General features: G+C 37.3%; 1 protein-coding gene across 12 annotated transcripts; it reads right to left on the bottom strand.

Annotated features, from left to right (window-relative positions):
* Positions 1–29: 29 nt before the first annotated feature.
* rufy3 (RUN and FYVE domain containing 3) lies at positions 30–18,445 on the bottom strand. Of its 12 annotated transcripts, none has more exons than XM_047818314.1 (19): positions 17,948–18,445; positions 9,742–9,801; positions 7,499–7,672; positions 7,281–7,398; positions 7,101–7,202; positions 6,893–7,016; positions 6,631–6,695; positions 6,475–6,540; positions 6,320–6,389; positions 6,042–6,134; positions 5,834–5,917; positions 5,549–5,716; positions 4,790–4,887; positions 3,251–3,370; positions 2,177–2,300; positions 2,005–2,084; positions 1,864–1,882; positions 1,694–1,771; positions 30–778 (listed from the first exon to the last, which is right to left on the bottom strand). In XM_047818314.1, the coding sequence occupies exons 1-19, from the start codon at positions 18,216–18,218 to the stop codon at positions 638–640; spliced, it is 2,055 nt and encodes a 684-aa protein (XP_047674270.1). In that variant the 5' UTR covers positions 18,219–18,445; the 3' UTR covers positions 30–637. The 12 variants fall into 12 exon arrangements, 11 of the variants coding, with proteins under 11 accessions (XP_047674270.1, XP_047674269.1, XP_026994198.1 ...); XM_047818313.1 differs by having other exon boundaries at positions 30–781; positions 17,948–18,444; XM_027138397.2 differs by lacking the exon at positions 17,948–18,445 and adding an exon at positions 12,770–14,081 and having other exon boundaries at positions 30–781.

The raw sequence follows: 18,445 nt of genomic DNA, 5'->3' as shown, positions 1-18,445 counted from the left end.
ATTACATATTAGAAACAATTTACAAGCACTTTTTTTGACATATAGTAAATCTTTATTGAGCCGTTAAGAGCTGAGAAACACAAAGTGCAGTAAACTGTTTATTACATTCAAGTTTATTACAAGTGAATTTTCATCAGCGCCCACAGCTTGATAAATATTTAGAGATGATTCTGCATGTTTGAAAGCATCATTTGCTTTTAAAAAGCTTTGGCTCCGGTCTGTTAAAACCCTAGTGAATATCAGACACACTTTTTTTCAGATGTACAAAATGATCTCTAAAATATTTTCTTTCTAAAAATAATTAAAATCATGTGCACTTCTCACACACCCAAGAAATCAAGTTTTAGATATGTCTGCTCTGCATAATCACTAAAGAAAACAATATGAATGGTACAGTTGATTTCATGAACAATTCTAGTAGTTCTATACAAGTCCACTTGGTGGACATCACTCATCTACAACACAATGCTGAATTTGATGCAAATAATGTAAGACTTAAGTAACCAACAGTCCCTTTTCAGAAAAGCATACCCAGATAAAAAAAAAAAACCTGCTGCTGCTGATTAAAGCTTAAACATGGACTAAATGGAGTGTGTTGACGTATTGAAAATTCTTTACTGAGATGAACGTAAGAGACTCAGGATGGGTTTGAGGCATACTGTTGCAGAAGCTGGGAGTAGCACACGTCACACACACGTTCTGGGGTGATGGACGATGGCAGGGGGATTTCGTTGAGCACGCAGTTCTGGCAGAATACTTCTTTACAGTTCTTACACTCCTGCTAAAATGGTAACACAAGAGGAAATACATTTCAGCACAGTGGTCTGAGAAGGGAATGGATTTCTCAGTATAGAATATAGCATGTGTTACAACCCCAAGATTATATAAAATTATATAAAAATGTTAACAGAATTATTAATAATACTATCAAGTGATGATTTCATTAATTTCTTTTTATTGATCAAAGCTCTGACTAGTGAGATCCACGCTCAACCTTGTTTCATGGCTCGGATTTGTAATTGTGAGAATTTTAAAATGTGTGTGTATAATGTGTAAAAATTGGTCTTTTTATTTTATTTGCGAATGATGGCTTTGCTGAATAAAAAAGGGTCAAATCAAGCATTTACAGTTTCCTTGAATCTACTCAAATGACAAAGGAATAATGGCTGTAATCATTGTTATACCACAAAGCTGATGACTTCTTGAATTTGATTGGTCGAAATGTATTGATTTTATTTTATTTTTATTTTTGGAATTAGTTCCTGCTGCAAGGAAAATCACATGTTTATAAATCATTCCAATACGTTATATTCTCTATAAGAACAATAAGCTAATTTAGACAATACAAAAAGGTTATTTATCAAAGAAAGAAGTAAATAGGAATTTTGTAAATATGATGACTCTTACTGAACACTAAACATGTTTAAAAGCTTATCCATAAGAGGAATAAAGTAAAGGACAAAGTTAAGCAATGGATCATAGATTTGAAATGGCTTACAATTTCTAAAAATGCATTTTTCTTTTTTTGCAAGTTGGAGTGTGTAATCGGCCTAAAGATCTTCACATCACACCAAGTTGACTATTTTCCTAGCACAGCTCACGTTCCCTAATGCTTTATTTCTTTCTCATAGCAAACAATCAGCCATCTCTATGGTAGTTTTCATGATCTTCCTTGAGAGAGGAAAACGGATACCTTAGAACTGCTTAAAGCTTCTGATCCTTTGCACTTTGTGCAGGTAAACAGCTCTGGCTCTTCATCGAGTGATTGGTTCTGTATGAAAGGGAAATATCATATCGTATGTACATAAGCATGCATAGATTCTGTTATGCATCAATGAATAAAGGCTGAACAAACTAATGTACCTGCTCGTCTTCATGTGACCTAGACAACACAAAACATGTACTGCTTGTATTTATTTGCAATTTTGAACCACTTGACTGGACAAGTTTACAAATGTTTCAGTAATCATGTGCGAGTTTATGTTGGAATAAACAAGTGCTTACAAATTAGACGAACTAAGGCTCGTTTTCTCTTCCAGCACATTTCGAAGTGTGTCGTTCTCTTTTTTAACCACCTCCAGCTCCTAAATAAATAAATAAATAAATAAAATATTAATTTCAGAAGAAATAATTCTGCAGTTATAAAATGTTAACTCGTTTTCAAATGGTGTTTTACCTTTCTCATGTCCTGCACGTGTTGCCACATGTCTCTGTTCGGAGGGGTTTTTCCCAGCATGGTATCTGAATGCTGACTTCCTCGCCTCCCTCGCTCCTTCCTCAGCTCCTGCTCCAAACTGCTTCTGCTCACCAAAGAAAGATACACAGTTGAGTTTAAGTCTATGGCTTAAATGGGTCTGTTTCATAAAAAAATAAAGATATATTACAAAGATAACAGTAGCTCAGGACTGTCTAGAAGATTATCAAGTAAACTAGCTAGGAATAATTCACAATGTCACAACCAACCATTAAACACCTCCATCCAGTAATGTTTGCAACATTTAAGTTAATGTATTTCAGTTATTGACATGGAACCTGTGTGTAATTAGATGTTGCCTCACAGGGGTCAATGTAAAATAAATAAATAAATCAATAGATAGAATTCCACAAGCTAAATCCCAAGAAATTGCCCCTGATCATAAACCCTTACACAAAAATCTCTCTGAACACAAGGTGGGGGAACCAAACCATCACACACACAACAAACAAAATTTACAGATGCCACTCAGACTAAAACTCGTTTTTTTTTTCTCCTCTGAGTAAACCACAAAAACACAGAAAGAAAATGTACAATCGAACCCGAATACGAAGGTATATTACTGACTGAACAAATAATTTGTACTAAACAGATACAAATGCACATTATTTGTTTTTTTTTTTCAAGTGATCTTATCAAGATTTAAAAGATGCACGACATGTGGCACTGCTTGGTCAGGGTTTAAATTAATAACAGTTTGTTTGGTCAGGGTTTAAATTAATAGCAGTTTGTTTAAATTACGGGAATTAAAACCAACTAACTTTGTTAGAAAACAGCCAAAAGGTTAAGAGAGTGCTGCCATTTCTACCATTACACAGTTTTCCCATAGCTTTCCATGGTCTTACTGGTTTATATTTACTTAAACCTCCTGGTTTAGGCCACACCCACTTCAGGATTAAACCCAAAATATATAGGAATCAAATCATATTCATAACATTTGGATCAAATCAATCAATAAACCAATTAGCAAAATCAATGTGTAACAATGCTTTATACCTCTGCTTTAGTAAATGCTCCACCTCTTGCTGCAGACTTGCAATTTTGTCTCCAAATTCCTGCTTGAAGAGTCTGTTCGCCTCCTCGGCCAGGTCCCTCTGCTTCTCTGCCTGTTTAGATCTGCAGTTGAGCCAAATGAACTTAATGAGGTAAAAAAAAATGAGAACTAAAATGCCATGAGAGGGAAAAGAATCTCAATAATAGCAAACTGAACTGAACAACAGAGAGACTAAAACAAGCATTGAAAATCCTAAGACAAGAGAATGAGGGTAGTAAATGTGAGAGGCTATATGGAAACACAAAGAAGCTGAAGAACGCTGAAGTGTTGGATTTGATCTTTATTATGCTACTGTACTACATTTTACATAGTTTGTTAAAGTCCACATACACTTTGATCATTTAATTGCAATTTAGAGAATAACCTCATACACCGAAACCTTGAAGAATTTATTTTGGGGCTTAACACAGCAGCAGCTGGTTCTGACTCAAGGTGATATTACACTTGAATGCTTTCTAGTTTCATGTTCTTCTTCCCAAGCGAAACCTGTGACTAGATCCTCCTGAGTATATGCTTTCACTTTTTTTTTTTAACAACGGAGCATAATTCATTAAACACTTCACACAGGTATCTGGTCTCTTAACCAGGTCCATTTCACTTTTGCAGTCTCATAGGGCTTAAAAGTTACAACATAAATTTGGCCAAAAGTTAAAAATTGGCCAGGAGAAGTATTAAAAATGGCATACTTTGCAAATAACTAATAGTACATGTTTTACCAGATTGTGTTAAAAGCGTGTTAAAGCTTTTCTTAGCCAAAGCCTTCGTTCTAACATCCTGAAGTTCGGTTATTCGAAGAGTAAAGAGATACACTGCAGAGATACGAGAGATGCGTTGTTTTGTTAACATTTCCTACATATAAACTCGCCACCCAAAAAATATCAAACAAAAGAAAGCTGTTTCTATTAAAGCGACCTTCTTGAATCTTTCTCCCACTATCTGAAACGGCTGCATTTTAAATCTGGTGAACCACAAAATAAGGCTGGAAAGACTAAGAGAGGAGCGCTCATTTGGAGTGTGATCATCACGATACTGTAGAAGCAAAAACATGGAGTCCATGAGGAAAGAGAAAGGAAGTGCGACAGATCTCGAACCCGTTAGAAAATAAATACCCTAGCTGTTTCTATGATATGCAAAGTCAAATTTAAGATATGTATTGATGAAACTATTATGATGTGTTTGCAAGTGATCTATTGTTGCTTTTGCAGCAGTTTTCCTGCAGCCAGATTCAAGTTCCGGGCTTGCTTGACCACGTCTTTCTCGCTGACGGGAGTAACAGAAAAGAGGATGGCATGGATGGGATGCAAAATCAAGAAACAAAGCAAAAACAACAAGAGACATGAAGCAGAGAGGAGTTATTCCAAGAAACGGTAGAGTGCTGAACTTGAACAGATAAGCAATCCAATAATATATATTTAGCCTGACGTGCATAATCAGTCACAGATTCTAACAGGATTTCCGAAGCCAAGCACATGAACTCTTACCTGTGCTCCAGATGTTTAATAGTGGCAGCCATCTGGTTTGTTTTCTCTTCAAAGCGACTGATGATCTCACTCTTCTGTTTCACACTGGTCTCTGAGCTCTGCAACACACCCAGACACATAACCATATGCACAAAACCTATTTTTATGTTATAAGGTTTATAATTCTGTATCAAGCTAAGTGAGTGTTCATTAGTTTATGAGCTTATGACATCATGCCCCGGGGTTTTATTCGTCTTATAACACAGTAATTTATCGTTACAAAACTTTGATTTATTCAAGAATGAAGCACTGTAATTTGTATGCATTTGTAGTTAAATTAAACGTTATGGACCTTCCGTGAAACAGCTTGTCATGTTACAGCATTGACAGATGTCATATGTCTAAATAGGACAGTCACTGCAACTCTGGTGGTCACAAATATCTAACATTGTGACTTCAAAAAAAAAAGAAGAAGAAAGAAAGAAAGAAAGAAAGAAAGAAGAAGAAAGAAAGAAAGAAAGAAAGAAAGAAAGAAAGAAAGAAAGAAAGAAAGAAAAATGCATCTTGCAGACAGATTTTTTTATTTTGATTACACGCTTTAACCACATTACACAGAGCATCACCCATACAGGCCCTTTTATATTAGCTGTTACTTGATACCGTACATGAACAAGTATGTTCATATAGCCCTGTGATTTGCCTTAAAGCTGAAACTGCTGTCAGAGCTGCTGTTTTAGGAAACGAATCACTAGTGCTGTGGAGTAAACTGTTCTCATGTACCTGGGTCTTTTGGGAGAGCTCTTGGTTGATTCTGCAAAGATCATCTAGCTGATGTCTAAGCTCCACCAGCGCATCATGTTTCTCACAAATGTCCTTCTCCAGCATCTTCATAGACAGTTCCATCTCCTGTCTCATCCCAATCTGGACCTCCAGCTCTTTCTCCACATCCTACACAGAAATAGTCAGCATAAATTTTCATATCATTAAAAACTCTGACATATCAACGCCTTAAATGCATATTTTACTAAATCGCCTACTAAACCGTGTGCCAGGATGACAACTGACCAATCTGAGCTGAGTTTCCTCTTTGAGTTGCTTTCGAGTTTCTCCAAGCACTTGGCCATCTGCTGCTCCATCTGGTCTCAAAGCCTGCAAGAAACAGATAAAAGTGTTCTGATTTTATTTGTCAGGTTATTTCCCAGTGTGTAAGCCCAAGAACATGTAAAAGAGTGTGCACAAAAGGTGATGGTTATGTAGTCTAACAACCCTGTACCTTGCGATTAGTCTCCACAAGGTAAGAACTTTCCTCCTTCATCCTCTCTACCTCCTCTTGCAAAGTGATAATTCTGTTGTTTGCAACTGCAAGCTGTAAGAAACAGACCAGAGATTTACTCATCACAGAACCTCATCTCAAAAACATATTGCCACAAAGAAACAAAGGCAATAAGAACACAAATGGAGAGTCGGGTTACTGATAACTGGATTTTTACCAGTTTTATTTTTATAGCCTTTTGTGATTTACGCTGCTGGATGTAAAATATTACCACAGACCTCCTCTGTAAGTTTTGTGTTGGACTTTTCAAGGGCATCCACTTTGGCTTGAAGGTTATTCACAGAAGCGCTGTCGAGGAGGACGATACGTGTTAGCCAGTCAAGTTATAAACCAAAAATGTATAAACCTGCGAATCAAAAAAAACAAACTCTACCTTAAATGTCTGTTGAGCTCCTCTACATAATTTTTCTGGTCAAGGATTGCTGTGATTTGTCCATCACTAAAATAGGAAGATTTAAAATATGAGTAATGGTCAAACTATCAGCAATCTTCTTATTCATGTGACGAGACACAATGAATATGAACTCACCCCTCTGTGCTCTTGCTGCTGTGACCTCCATCTTTTAGATACATGGAAAAATCGATCACACCAACCTGTCAAGATAACACATGACTAAACGACATAACCAAGCTGGATAAAATAAACCACCTGAGGAAAAAACACGAATATATTTTGTCTGTGTGATAAAAAAAATTTAAGTGTCCAAATACACAGCATCAGTTTGACCATACACTGACACTAGCAAGTGATAATAGGTGACATTTCATATGCTATATAAATAAATAAGTACCTGAGAGTCCAAGTCTTCTCCCTTCATACACAAATTTGCATCGATGACATTGAGTCCCACCAACAGTCCAGCAATCACTGCTCCCTCTTCCTCCATCATCAAAGCATTTGGCTCATAGAACTCACTAGAAGCACAAAAAAAGACTTTTTAGAAGCAAGGTAAGAGGAAACTGGTCTTTCCACATGTACGCCTGCATATCAGAGCCCACCTTAAAAGATCCTTTCTGTTAATGATGGTCTTCATGTAGTCAGAGAGCTTCTTTTGCATGAGGGCCAGTCTCAGCCAAGCTCTGCCTCTTCCTAAAGGAGTTCTAAAAGAAGAAATCTAAATCAGTATCGGGAATTATGGTTAAAAAACATGGTTAGAAAAAAAAGGAGACCTGGCTTACTTGAGACCGGGAAGGTCTTTGACGCTAGCTGTGATTTCACCAGCTTCTGGAGTCAACTTCTCCACTAGCTCCAGAGGACCCCAAAAAGACTTGTTCTGACCAAGGAATGTCTTCTTGCCTTTAATTTGGACCAAAAACAGCAGAGAGCGGCGTATGAGCACAAGGGAAAAAGAACAAAGAAAGATGAAATGATTTGTGCTCCAAATTACGTGGCATACTTTTGAGTCCGTGTTTCAGGCAGTGCTCCATCACGACGAAGAACTGCTGCAGTGGGGCGTAGTCCGAGTCCAGCGTGCGGCCCAGGTTGAGAGCGGATTCGATCAGGCCCTTGATGCTCAGCTTGGCCATGTTCATCAGGTTAAGCCTCTCGATGGCGATGGGATCCTTGGGATCTGAAGGCACATGAAACACCACAGGACACATTATAAAGCACTAGAGTCGAATAAAATGATTACATGCTTCTGGCTTTAAAGAAAAACTCACAATAGAAGAATCTGTCGTACAAATAATATAATGGTACAAACAAAGACTAAGAATGCAATACATTGCTTTTTTTCCTTCTTATTTCTATTCACCAGCCATCTTAGTTCTTAGACTGAAACTTGCATGATTAATATTAAAAAAAAAAAAAAACACTTCAACATGTGTAACACATGGCCAGGCACGCTGAGTGACCAGCTGAAACACAACCGTTATGCTAGAATGGTTGCATACAGTACATAATAAGAACAAACCTGCAGAAGTTCCAAATATAGTTCCTCAATTTGAAACCATTTATTTAACATTCTGATCTCTACACAAACCAAATCTGGCCATTTATGTTCCAGGTCTCTGCTTTCCAAATGATGAACCCAATTTGAGATCACGTCCTTGCTTGAAAAAAAGACCTGGATGTCATTGGCGTTAAGTTGAAACAAAAAGGCACATGATAAGATTCCTGGCTTTTTGCTTATGAAACACTTTAACCTGAAGGGAAAAAGAAACCAAATAATATACTGTCACATGGAACTAAAGCATACCATAAAGTTTCACTAAATATCTGACATCTTCCAGTTACATGCAATCAATTACACACCTCTGTGATCGCTAGATCCTGCATTCTGTTTAATGATAATTCAGTGTTTAAGGTAGCCTAGGCTCATCATTATCATTATAAACAAACACTATTGAAATTATTGTTGAAACAAACACAGGATCATGAGTCTGGATAAAAGTAGTAGGATTTTACACGAGTATAAAGAAACGGTGCGTCTCTGTCAGCTCCCTAGGTTGTGAATACATGTATAATTTGTATCACTACAAATTGGAACACTAACGGAAAAAAAAAAAAGTTGTTAGCTTAATCACACGTTTCTCAGGATTGTAGATCCCCTTTTTTAAATCAGTTAACACTTAAAGGTCACTAGACTCAAACAATCCATATATTAAAAGTCAAATAAGGTTGAAAATTGTTAATGTATGTAATAATTTGAGAATGATAACAACCTGCTTGCATTTGTAGATGAAGTTGGCTGAGAATTTGTTGACAGCCTTTTTTTTCTGAAGAGGCTCCAGAAAATATAACATCATTTCCAGTAAGAGAATATAGTAAGCACTTTGTGGAGCTTTGACTGACAACTTAAAATGATTGACTCCATGATCGGTGCCCTGACTACTGAACTAATGAGCTGACTGAGACATTCCCCGGTTTTCAGTACCTGTATCCTAAAAGAAACTGGGAGCTATTAGCAGTTATTAACCTCGAGTCGCATGTACACTCCGTCACATGTAACAGAAAGACGGGTTGCTGTTCCTCTTGAATATTGAAAGCATCGGTGGATTTTATCCCCCAGAGGCATAAACGGACCTTAAGGTCTGGTGCCTGACAGATGGTTTCAGTTTTGATTTATAGGACAGTGAGAGGATATGAAAAAGTGTGGCTCACCCCAATACTGAAAAATCTATGCTACTCTAAATCACACTTACAACCTAAATCTTCAGCAGACAGGACAAGCAGTGTTGCAGTACTAAAGACTAGATGAGGTTACAGCATATTCAGCAGGAAAAACAAACAAAAAAAATCTCAGGCCTGTGGGAACTAATTAGATGTGCATTGCCCCAGGGAATGGGAGTGAAAGTGAAATGCCGTAAATGCCATGCAAGTGGCAGGAAAAAAAAATCAGCCAGAAGTAATGGGTGTGGCAGACAGAGCAGCAGAATCTGAGAAAGCAGACAAAGAGAAGCAAGCTCTTCTAGACAACTAACAGGAAACTAAAAAGGTGAGAAACAGCATACGAGCAAGACAGACACGGCCCATGAGAACTCGGGCTTGACGGCAGCCATGCGGAACAGTGTTCGGTGGAAGTGTAGCTACTGGTTGATTTGAACAGGTCTCGATGGCTACGTCACATAGGTTATATGGCTTTCAAATGATGCCTGAGGTGATGGGAGTGAAGGGAGGAAGTGATGCCGCTATACGCACCTTTGAACTCATCAAGCATTTGCATTTGTTCCATCAATTCTGTGAAATCTTCCCATGAGTCTTTGCAAAAGATAATGGACAAAAATAAAGAAACAAAATAAAGAAATTGTTTGGTGTTTCATGCATTTCATGGATGCAGACTAAATCAACAAACGCAGAAAAACATTAGAACTACTTAGGTTGTATCACAAACGAGTCACTCTAGTAAATGTAAATTATTATTACGCTCAGCGTTGTTGAAATGTCTAGTCTGAATAGCGTTGATTCAGTTTCGGTAAATCTGCTCTGACAGCCGGTGCAGCGGACAGTCTGTATTAATAATATGTATAATAGGCTCCATATAATATGTTACTATTTATAAAACAACACCTTACTCCCAGTCTCCACATAAACAAAAATCTTTTAAATCAAAATTGTTTAACATTTTTCGAAGTGAACTCCAGTGTCAGCAGTTTGTAACTTTTGTAACAGTCAGAAATTCCTTTTATTTTATTTTTATGCTTTGCTTTTTTCCCCTAACCCATCAACAAACATAACCAGAGAAGGATACAAAGTATGACACAACATTCTGTAATGAATAAAACATGTTGGCAAACCGCTGTATAAGAGGAATAAAGCAAGGAAATAATAATTTGTGTTAGTAACATTTGCATCATTTAGTCTCAGATTTTCAGCAAGCCCCATCACCTTTTATTCCTTTTAAAATATGTAAAAAAAAAAAAAATATATATATATATATATATATATATATATAGTAAAAAAAAATATATATATATATATATATAGTAAAAAAAATTATAAAAAAAAATATATATACACATATATTTTGCATAAGATACCACAGCCATATCCCCCTTATTTACACTCTTGATCTCATATAAGGCAAAAATTAAAGCTTTATTGTTTAAACACACTGCTTACAAGCCCAAAGCCACAGAAATGAAATGTACTGGCCTGAAAATCTCTTCTCTTTGTGTCAGGTTTATGAGCTTGGTAGCATGAAGACAGACATAAAAATGTCTGATCACTGACTAAGCCTCAAAGACAGGACTTGTCTAGAGAAAAAGACCTTTACTGACTTCACACACTGACTGTGCAGAATCTAAAACAATATTACAACCCTGCATATGAGCACTATATAATAAATATACATAAAAATCGAATCAAATCTTGCAAATATAAACTAATAATCTAGATTTGCTTTGACAATGTTATTTTTTGCTGTAAATCAGTTAAATACCTGGTAAAGATCCCAGGTCTTTACACAAAGCCACAAATGAATCAAATGTATCAGGATGTTACTGCAAAACTTTACACTCATCCCTAGTGTTAATCCAGTGAACATGAAATTGTCTTAAAATGCCACCATCATAATAGAACTCATGTTTCTGCACAGGCAACATGCATCTTGCTTAAATAAAACCCAGCATTTGTCTAAATAAATGCCTGAAAACCATAAACGACTGTAAGAAACATCACTTTCATAGCAAAACACCCTGCAGTTCTCCTGGCGCAGCTCCTCTACAGCTTACATATAACATCCAACCATAAAAGGCTCCCGATGAGCCAAACGCAATAACACTGGTGCTCGGCATAGTGGCAAAAGCTGTCCGTGCAAATAAAATGTTCTGTATAAAAGGCACAACACACAAATGGGAGCTGACTTCTGTCAGGGCATTGTATGTCCCTGTGGAGAACACCGAAATTAACTTGTGATGATAGATGGATGAGGAAGATAGAAGGAGCATGGCGTATGCTGGTATAAATCAATACTTGTCTGAAAGAAAAAGACAGCCAGTGCTATCTTAATGCTATATTTGGTACAATGGGGATTCCTTTAAACACAGTTTCTGACAGATTTTAAATATAGTACAGAAATATAGTCGTAAAAATAACAGACAGCTCTTCCGCCTAACATCTTGCAACTCTAAGACAGATGCGGTAATTTAGCCCAGAGCTACTGGGAGCATCTCCGCCCGTTAATCACGACTCCACACACAAACAAACTGAGCGTGATTAGAAGCAGGCTAATGATACAAGCTTTACCCGAGCCCAGCAGATCCCGAAAACTGGCACACGGGACACAGACGTCATATTATACTGAATTTGAACGAGTTATTCAGCACATGTACACTGTTAGTTTGATAATGTTTGCTTTTTTATCTGGATAGACCAGCTCCAACAGCAGTGACAGAATGAGAAAAAGACAGCATTGTGCCTGCTGAGATACCCATTTAAAGTTATTGTCCACTAGAGCGTTTATATGCAGCTCACAATGCAACTGAATTTAGAACAAATTTGAATTATTGATGCTTGCAAACCCAAAGTGTGCACAAGATGAGATACTAACAGCATGTGCATAAATTAAGTCAAAATATTAGATGATTTTTTTATGGATCCTACAATGTTTTATAAGTAAACACTAAGTGGGGTCCGTGCCTCAGTTTAAGTTTAGTATCTATGCTTGGAAGCTTCAGGAATAACCTGAAAGCTTGATCAGTGCTGGATCAGTTAACACTGCTTACATAGGTTTAATAAATGTAACACATATAATATAAATCTATATATATATAAGTTTTTTTAGGCCACACTGTTTTACAAAAGCATGTCAGTTTGGCTAAATCCACTATTCTGGTTGGGGATTACAAAATCCAGTCTACAAGTGAGAAGAACAAATGTGCAGTTTTCATTGCAGTTACAATGTGAAAACATTTTGTAACGCTTCACGTACAGCAAGCTTCCTGAAAAGAGAAAATAATGCTGCTTGTAATTCAATAATGATTATGGGACACATTAGCAAGACAAAAGCCAACATGGCAGATCCCCAGGGTTTCCTCTTCAACGCTTATGAGAGAAAAACTATGCTTAGTTTTTACAACATGACCATAATTGGATTGCACTAACACAATAAAAAAAAGTGGATTTTTGTCGATTACTAAAAAAAAAAAAAAAAAAAAAAAAATAATTACACTCTAACACTACATTTCCCAGCATGCTCACTGAGCAGCATGGTTGCCCGAGCGCCTACCTTCATGCGCTGGCTCAGGCTCGGGAGTGAGCGAGATGTCATTGAGTTCACGTAGACACAGCCACTCGCCATCCACTGACACGCGGAAGTTGCACAGGTAGATGGTCTCGCGGGCAGCCTGGGTGATCTTGTCTGTGGTTGGGGTGGGCGCCTCACTCTGCGGCGTCAGATCCGACATAGTGACTCAGCTGTGAGGCCCAGTGACTACTACAACAACAACAACGATGGCCTCCTTCGCCCAAGGGCCCAAATACAGAGCAGAATACAAATTAAAGCGGAATGAAAGCAACCTCCTACCAATAGTCCTTGAAAGCTAGGAGGAAGAGGAAACAATGGGATAAGCCCAGTGAAAGGAAGACAGCAGCCGGTGGTACGGTGCTACTAAACAAGATGATTTTCTTCTTGTGTGGCTTCTTTAAAAATTAAATAAAGAAAGAAAAATATTCAAGTTCCCTCTTGCCTCCCAGAGTGAATCAGGAGAAAATCCGAAGCATAGAATAGAAGCTGAACTCACTCGGCAGGACAAGAGGATTGAGATGCTGCAAACAGCTTGGTGGTGGAGTAACAATCACAACTCTCTCTCTCTCTCTCTCTCCCCCCGTCTCGCTCCGCACTGCCCCCACTCAAGCTGACAGGATTGGCTGTTTGCGCTGCAAATGAGTGGGTGTTGACCAAGATGGCTGCGGTGATGCTGAGCAGCATTGTGGGAGTCACGTGAGCAGATGGTGCAAGCGGAGAGAGACGAACTCCCGGGGGATCGGGATGATGCAGGATTGAGCTCATCTGTGATCCTTTTCTCTTGGCTCAGAGAAACCCACAGGCTTTACTAATCGAGCCTCATGAACAGAATGCATTTGCTGCTTGGTGATTTGCATTTTGCACTGAGAAACAGTGACTACATTTAAAGCTGACCTGTTGGTCATGAAGAACAGCACCATACTATACATATAAAAAAATATTTAAAAATTGGCAATACTCGAACAATAGTCAAAAAAAAAAAAGACCAGATGTTAGACAATCAATAAAAGGTGATGAATCAGTGCCTACCAAGGACAGAGCTAGGAAATCATATGTGGACAAGAATTACTAACTGATCCAAACACCCAAATATTTATAAATGACAATAAAGAAAATTGTCAAGGGTTCCTAAACTTTTGCATTCGACTGTATATTAGCCCTCAGTATACTAAATATACTCTACACAGCTATACAGTAGTATCTATTTTGGGGCTGGAGAAAGAAAGATAAGTAACAAATTCTATATGATAACACATATGATCATAACACAGTTGCTTAAGTATACAGAGAACTTCGCTGTTATATCTATTTTTCTGTAATCATTATTATTCTTACATTTTAATGCTTTCGAGAATGGAATGAGTGCACGTTTCCGTCGGACGATGGAAGAGACACAAATCCTTGGTAATTTTCCCCATTTATGAGCATAAAATATTCATGCAGAAAAATGCTTGCAGAAAGAATATTTCATCAATAGCAAACTAAGCTGTGTGTGTGTGTGTGTGTGTGTGTGTGTGTGTGTGTGTGTGTGTGTGTGTGTGTGTGTGTGTGTGTGTGTGTGTGTGTGCGTGTGTGCGTGTGTGTGTGTGTGTGTGTGTGTGTGGACTAGCTAGTGTTCCCATACCTATTACAGTTCTGGCAATAAACATGAGCACTTGTCATAGTTCCTAAACTCCTGAAGCAGCCGGATGTAAAAACGTTGACAGTTTTAGATTAGATGATCAAATAAAGATTGTATTTTGTTTGCTCTTGTCAATCCTAACACTCACTTTTCATCTAAAAAAACAAAACAACAACAAATTGCTTCTAGTTTATTAATAATTAATAATTCACTCAAATGATCTTTAGTGTCCTCTCACTGAACTGCCACGATCCCACAGGAACAAGGAACAATCAACTGATTACTGATTAACCATTTAGGAGCATTTAAAACCTTTTATATTACTAGGTGTAGTGTAACCATGATCATTTCCATTTCTTTCAGAATAAAAAGAGATGTAGAACTCTGATGTTATCACCCACCTCTACAATGTACAGTGTCACAGATTACAGAAGATTTTGTGCCAAGACGCACTGTGTGATATCATCACGACATGTATTTAGCCGAAGCCCTGTTCCGTGTTGAAGTAGTAATTTCACTGGTAAGAATTTAAAGGAAGAGCTTGCAATTGTGCCAATTCAAGTAACATTGGTGATTACAATTACAAAAAAACTCCATCTTTGGCAGACTAATTAATGTGGAGCAAATGACCTTGTAATAATAAATAAACAAACAAACAAACAAACAAACAAACAAATAAATAAGCAAGCCTTATAGTACTTCACCCTCTGCAGTTAGTGAAGTGCTGTAGTTTGGTTGTTTTCTGTAGACCAACAATACTGGTAGTTTTAAGCTAAAATTAAAAAAGCTTTCATGACAAGAACAAACCAGAAATCACGAGAAATCAGTGATGCATAAAACACGTAGCCTTTAATTATTATTTTCTTCTAATAAAATCATGTTGAGGTCGTTGACAAACTGTCTGCAAGTCATTTACCATGTTGTGGTTAAGAGATTTGGTGTTCTACATACCATACATCCTTTCTAGAGAGGAAAAAAATCATTCATTTGTTTTTGAAGTTTATGGTTGAAAATGTTTTTGTTCCACCTCATGTACTAAATCATGTACATATGTAGGATATAACACACAATGCTAAAAATGCTATACGGTGATCTTAGGGGTTGAATTTTAATCCTTAATGCCTAAATATTGACACTCGGTTGAAAATGAGCAAAAATCTAAGCGACTACTATACGGCTCAGGAAAAGTGACCTAAATTCCTGCATGGCTTTGCTCCAGTGTAACAGGACTCAGCACACATACTTCACAATGTCTGAGTTCCTAATCAGCTACAAGTTTGTGAAAACTTTAGCAAGAGTGAAAGAACTGGTGAGTTCAGACTGGGGTCTTTATCATACATTTGATCATTATTTTTAAGATTAAAAGATGCGGATCTCAGCATTCACTGCTACAGAAGTAAGGCAAAAGAATTTTAATGTTTTTGTGCTCACTCAGACTTGTTGACTGTGTCAGTAGTGTGTTCAGGCTGAACATTCTAACAAGAAGAAGTGTGAAGTGTGGAGTGTTGGACACTTCATGACTTTGCTTATGTGGTGGAATGAGGGGTGAAGGGGATACCAGACGCTGAAGATGGGAAACATTTTTTTTTCCAATATGTCCAACAAGACTGCACTGTCACTGATTTATTTTTTTTTACATTTTAAAAATTCACTGTATTTCACAAAAAACTAGTGACATCACATTACATCAATTTCATGTCAATTGTCATAAACTGGGAAACTTTAGGCCTATATTTCAGATGTTACTACCCTTCTAAAATCCATACACTAGACAAAGGTTTACATAGTGCATAGAATTTGGGACACATCTTCCTCGTGCACTATTATTATTGTAAACACCACATGGCAAGCAGACGACTCTGCACTCCAAACAGATTTAATGACCCATTGTGTCTTTTGTCATGCAGTATGTGCACTCTGCTGTACCTTTTGTTGAGCTGTATGTGCATGCCCTGTTCGAATCCTGCCTATTCGCTGGACCTCGGTGAGTCAACTGCTGTAACATTCAGCCTTCCATTGCTGCCCAGAGACTACACAGAACCTTCACTTCCTTTTTCAAACTCAAACTATGTTATGATTAATGATGAGCTACACATCAGCTCATCAAGGTCTATTTCTATCAACCAAGAACAGGAATGTGAGGCTACAGTGAGGCAGTGACACGACCTGCTCAGACCGCCTGAAAGACATATACCTCTCCTCACATTTCTACACAGTAGATTATTTCCCGTAAACTTCAAACATTTTGAATTACACTGTACTTGGTTCCTTTACACATCATATAGTAACATTGCTTTTGGGGATGGCCAAAAGTGATTATCTTCCCCTTTATAAATTCTCATTTCTCGGTCATGCTCTTATAGGAAAACCCCATCCTGAATGTCTTTCCAGTCAACATTCAATACAAGATGTTTGATATTCAATTGTGCAAAAGGGTTATTCTATGATTAAATATTATACCATTTTTCCATTATTTTTCACTGATATTTTGGTCTCCTAAACAACCCTCAATAACCTGTATCTACCTGCTGATGGTGATGCCTGTGATTTAGTTTTTCCTTCATCTCACCTTTAGTCTGGCTGGCTCTCTCACCTCGAAATATATACACTGCACAAACATAGCAACTTCCAAAGCTTTAACTTGCTCTTGTTTACCACTCGTGCAATACATTTCTCACTAATATGACACTGCTTTTACAAACAAACAGCAATTTATTATTGTTATTATTTTTTTTATAAACTTTCTTCTCCTGTTAAGACCTCAATGTAGCAGACAACCACAAACCTGAACCTGAATAATACAAATACAGCTACAACCAAAACTTTACGACCCTAATAATAACAGATCTTAAATACTTGTATATAAAATGTGTTGTGTTTAAGCCTGGAGTTTGTCGTTAAGGAGTTTCCTCATTTTTCCTAAAGCTTGTGCACTAAGCACTTAACTGCTTTCCTGTAAACCTGATTTGTCACGCCTTGTGTCAAACTTGATCTAGAGACATAAAACTAAAACCAAAATAGAAAACACTTCATTCTCAAGACAGATGTTTTGACAGGTTAACACAAAAAATCTCTTAATAGACTTAAATAGTGTAGTTTTGTGAGGAAATCTGTACCAAACTTCCAACCATTATTAAACAATGAATTTGTAAATGTCAGTGAGTGACACAGAAGGCTGACATTTGGTAAATGTTGAAAGGAGACAAAAATCTAATTTCTTACTTACTTTTAAAAAGTAAGAATGTATACAATCTGCAAATACAAGTGTCAGGTTTATATTCTAGCAAAAAAAAAATAGGGCAGATTATATTCGTTTTCTTATTTCAATTAAACAAATAACACAGGGATATACATAGTAATTTTTTTACACTATTAATTTGAACAATTCCTAATAGTTGACATTGAACCTTAGGGAAGTGAGCTCCATGTAAACATATAGCTAGCTAAGCTAACTAAGCTAACTTAGCTAACTAAGCTAACGCTGCTCTCGCGCACACCAAAAACAAACCCAAAAAGTAAATACCGTAATAAACACTCACTTTTGGTTTTCTTGGTTGTTTCGATGTGAAACTCGTACTTCACTGTAGCAGGAGGATTCAAGGTTTTCTTAGCAAACTGGACACTAGCAGAAGACAGGGCTTCTTTAAAGTAAATGACGGATGTGGGTGTAAAAGTGTCTTCCTCTGGGCTGCTGGTGAAATGTCCGTTATTTTCCTGAAACGACGGTCTACCGAATTCCCCAGAAGATATCAAACTCTCCACAACTTGTGTGTTTTGGTACTCAGTGTTGGTGTCTTGTTCCGTCGCCATGATCAGCTTAAAAATGAAAGTCACCCCTTTTTCACAGCTAAAATAAAGTGGTCAGCGATTCTTATTTCTTTATTTTGTTTATTTCAGTTCTCCCATCGTCTCATGACATTTTAAAAGCGACAATGTGAACGATGTCTGGTTCGTTTGACGTGTTCTTTCCTTCATAAACAAACAAAACTTTGAGCAGTGGAGTCACGTGGACATGTCGGAGTCACGTGGAAATGACG

This window comes from Tachysurus fulvidraco, chromosome 9, assembly GCF_022655615.1.
Source record: "Tachysurus fulvidraco isolate hzauxx_2018 chromosome 9, HZAU_PFXX_2.0, whole genome shotgun sequence".
Classification (NCBI taxonomy): Eukaryota; Metazoa; Chordata; class Actinopteri; order Siluriformes; family Bagridae; genus Tachysurus; species Tachysurus fulvidraco.
The sequence above is the reverse complement of the archived record's forward strand: the minus strand, read 5'-3'. Positions and strand labels throughout refer to the sequence as shown.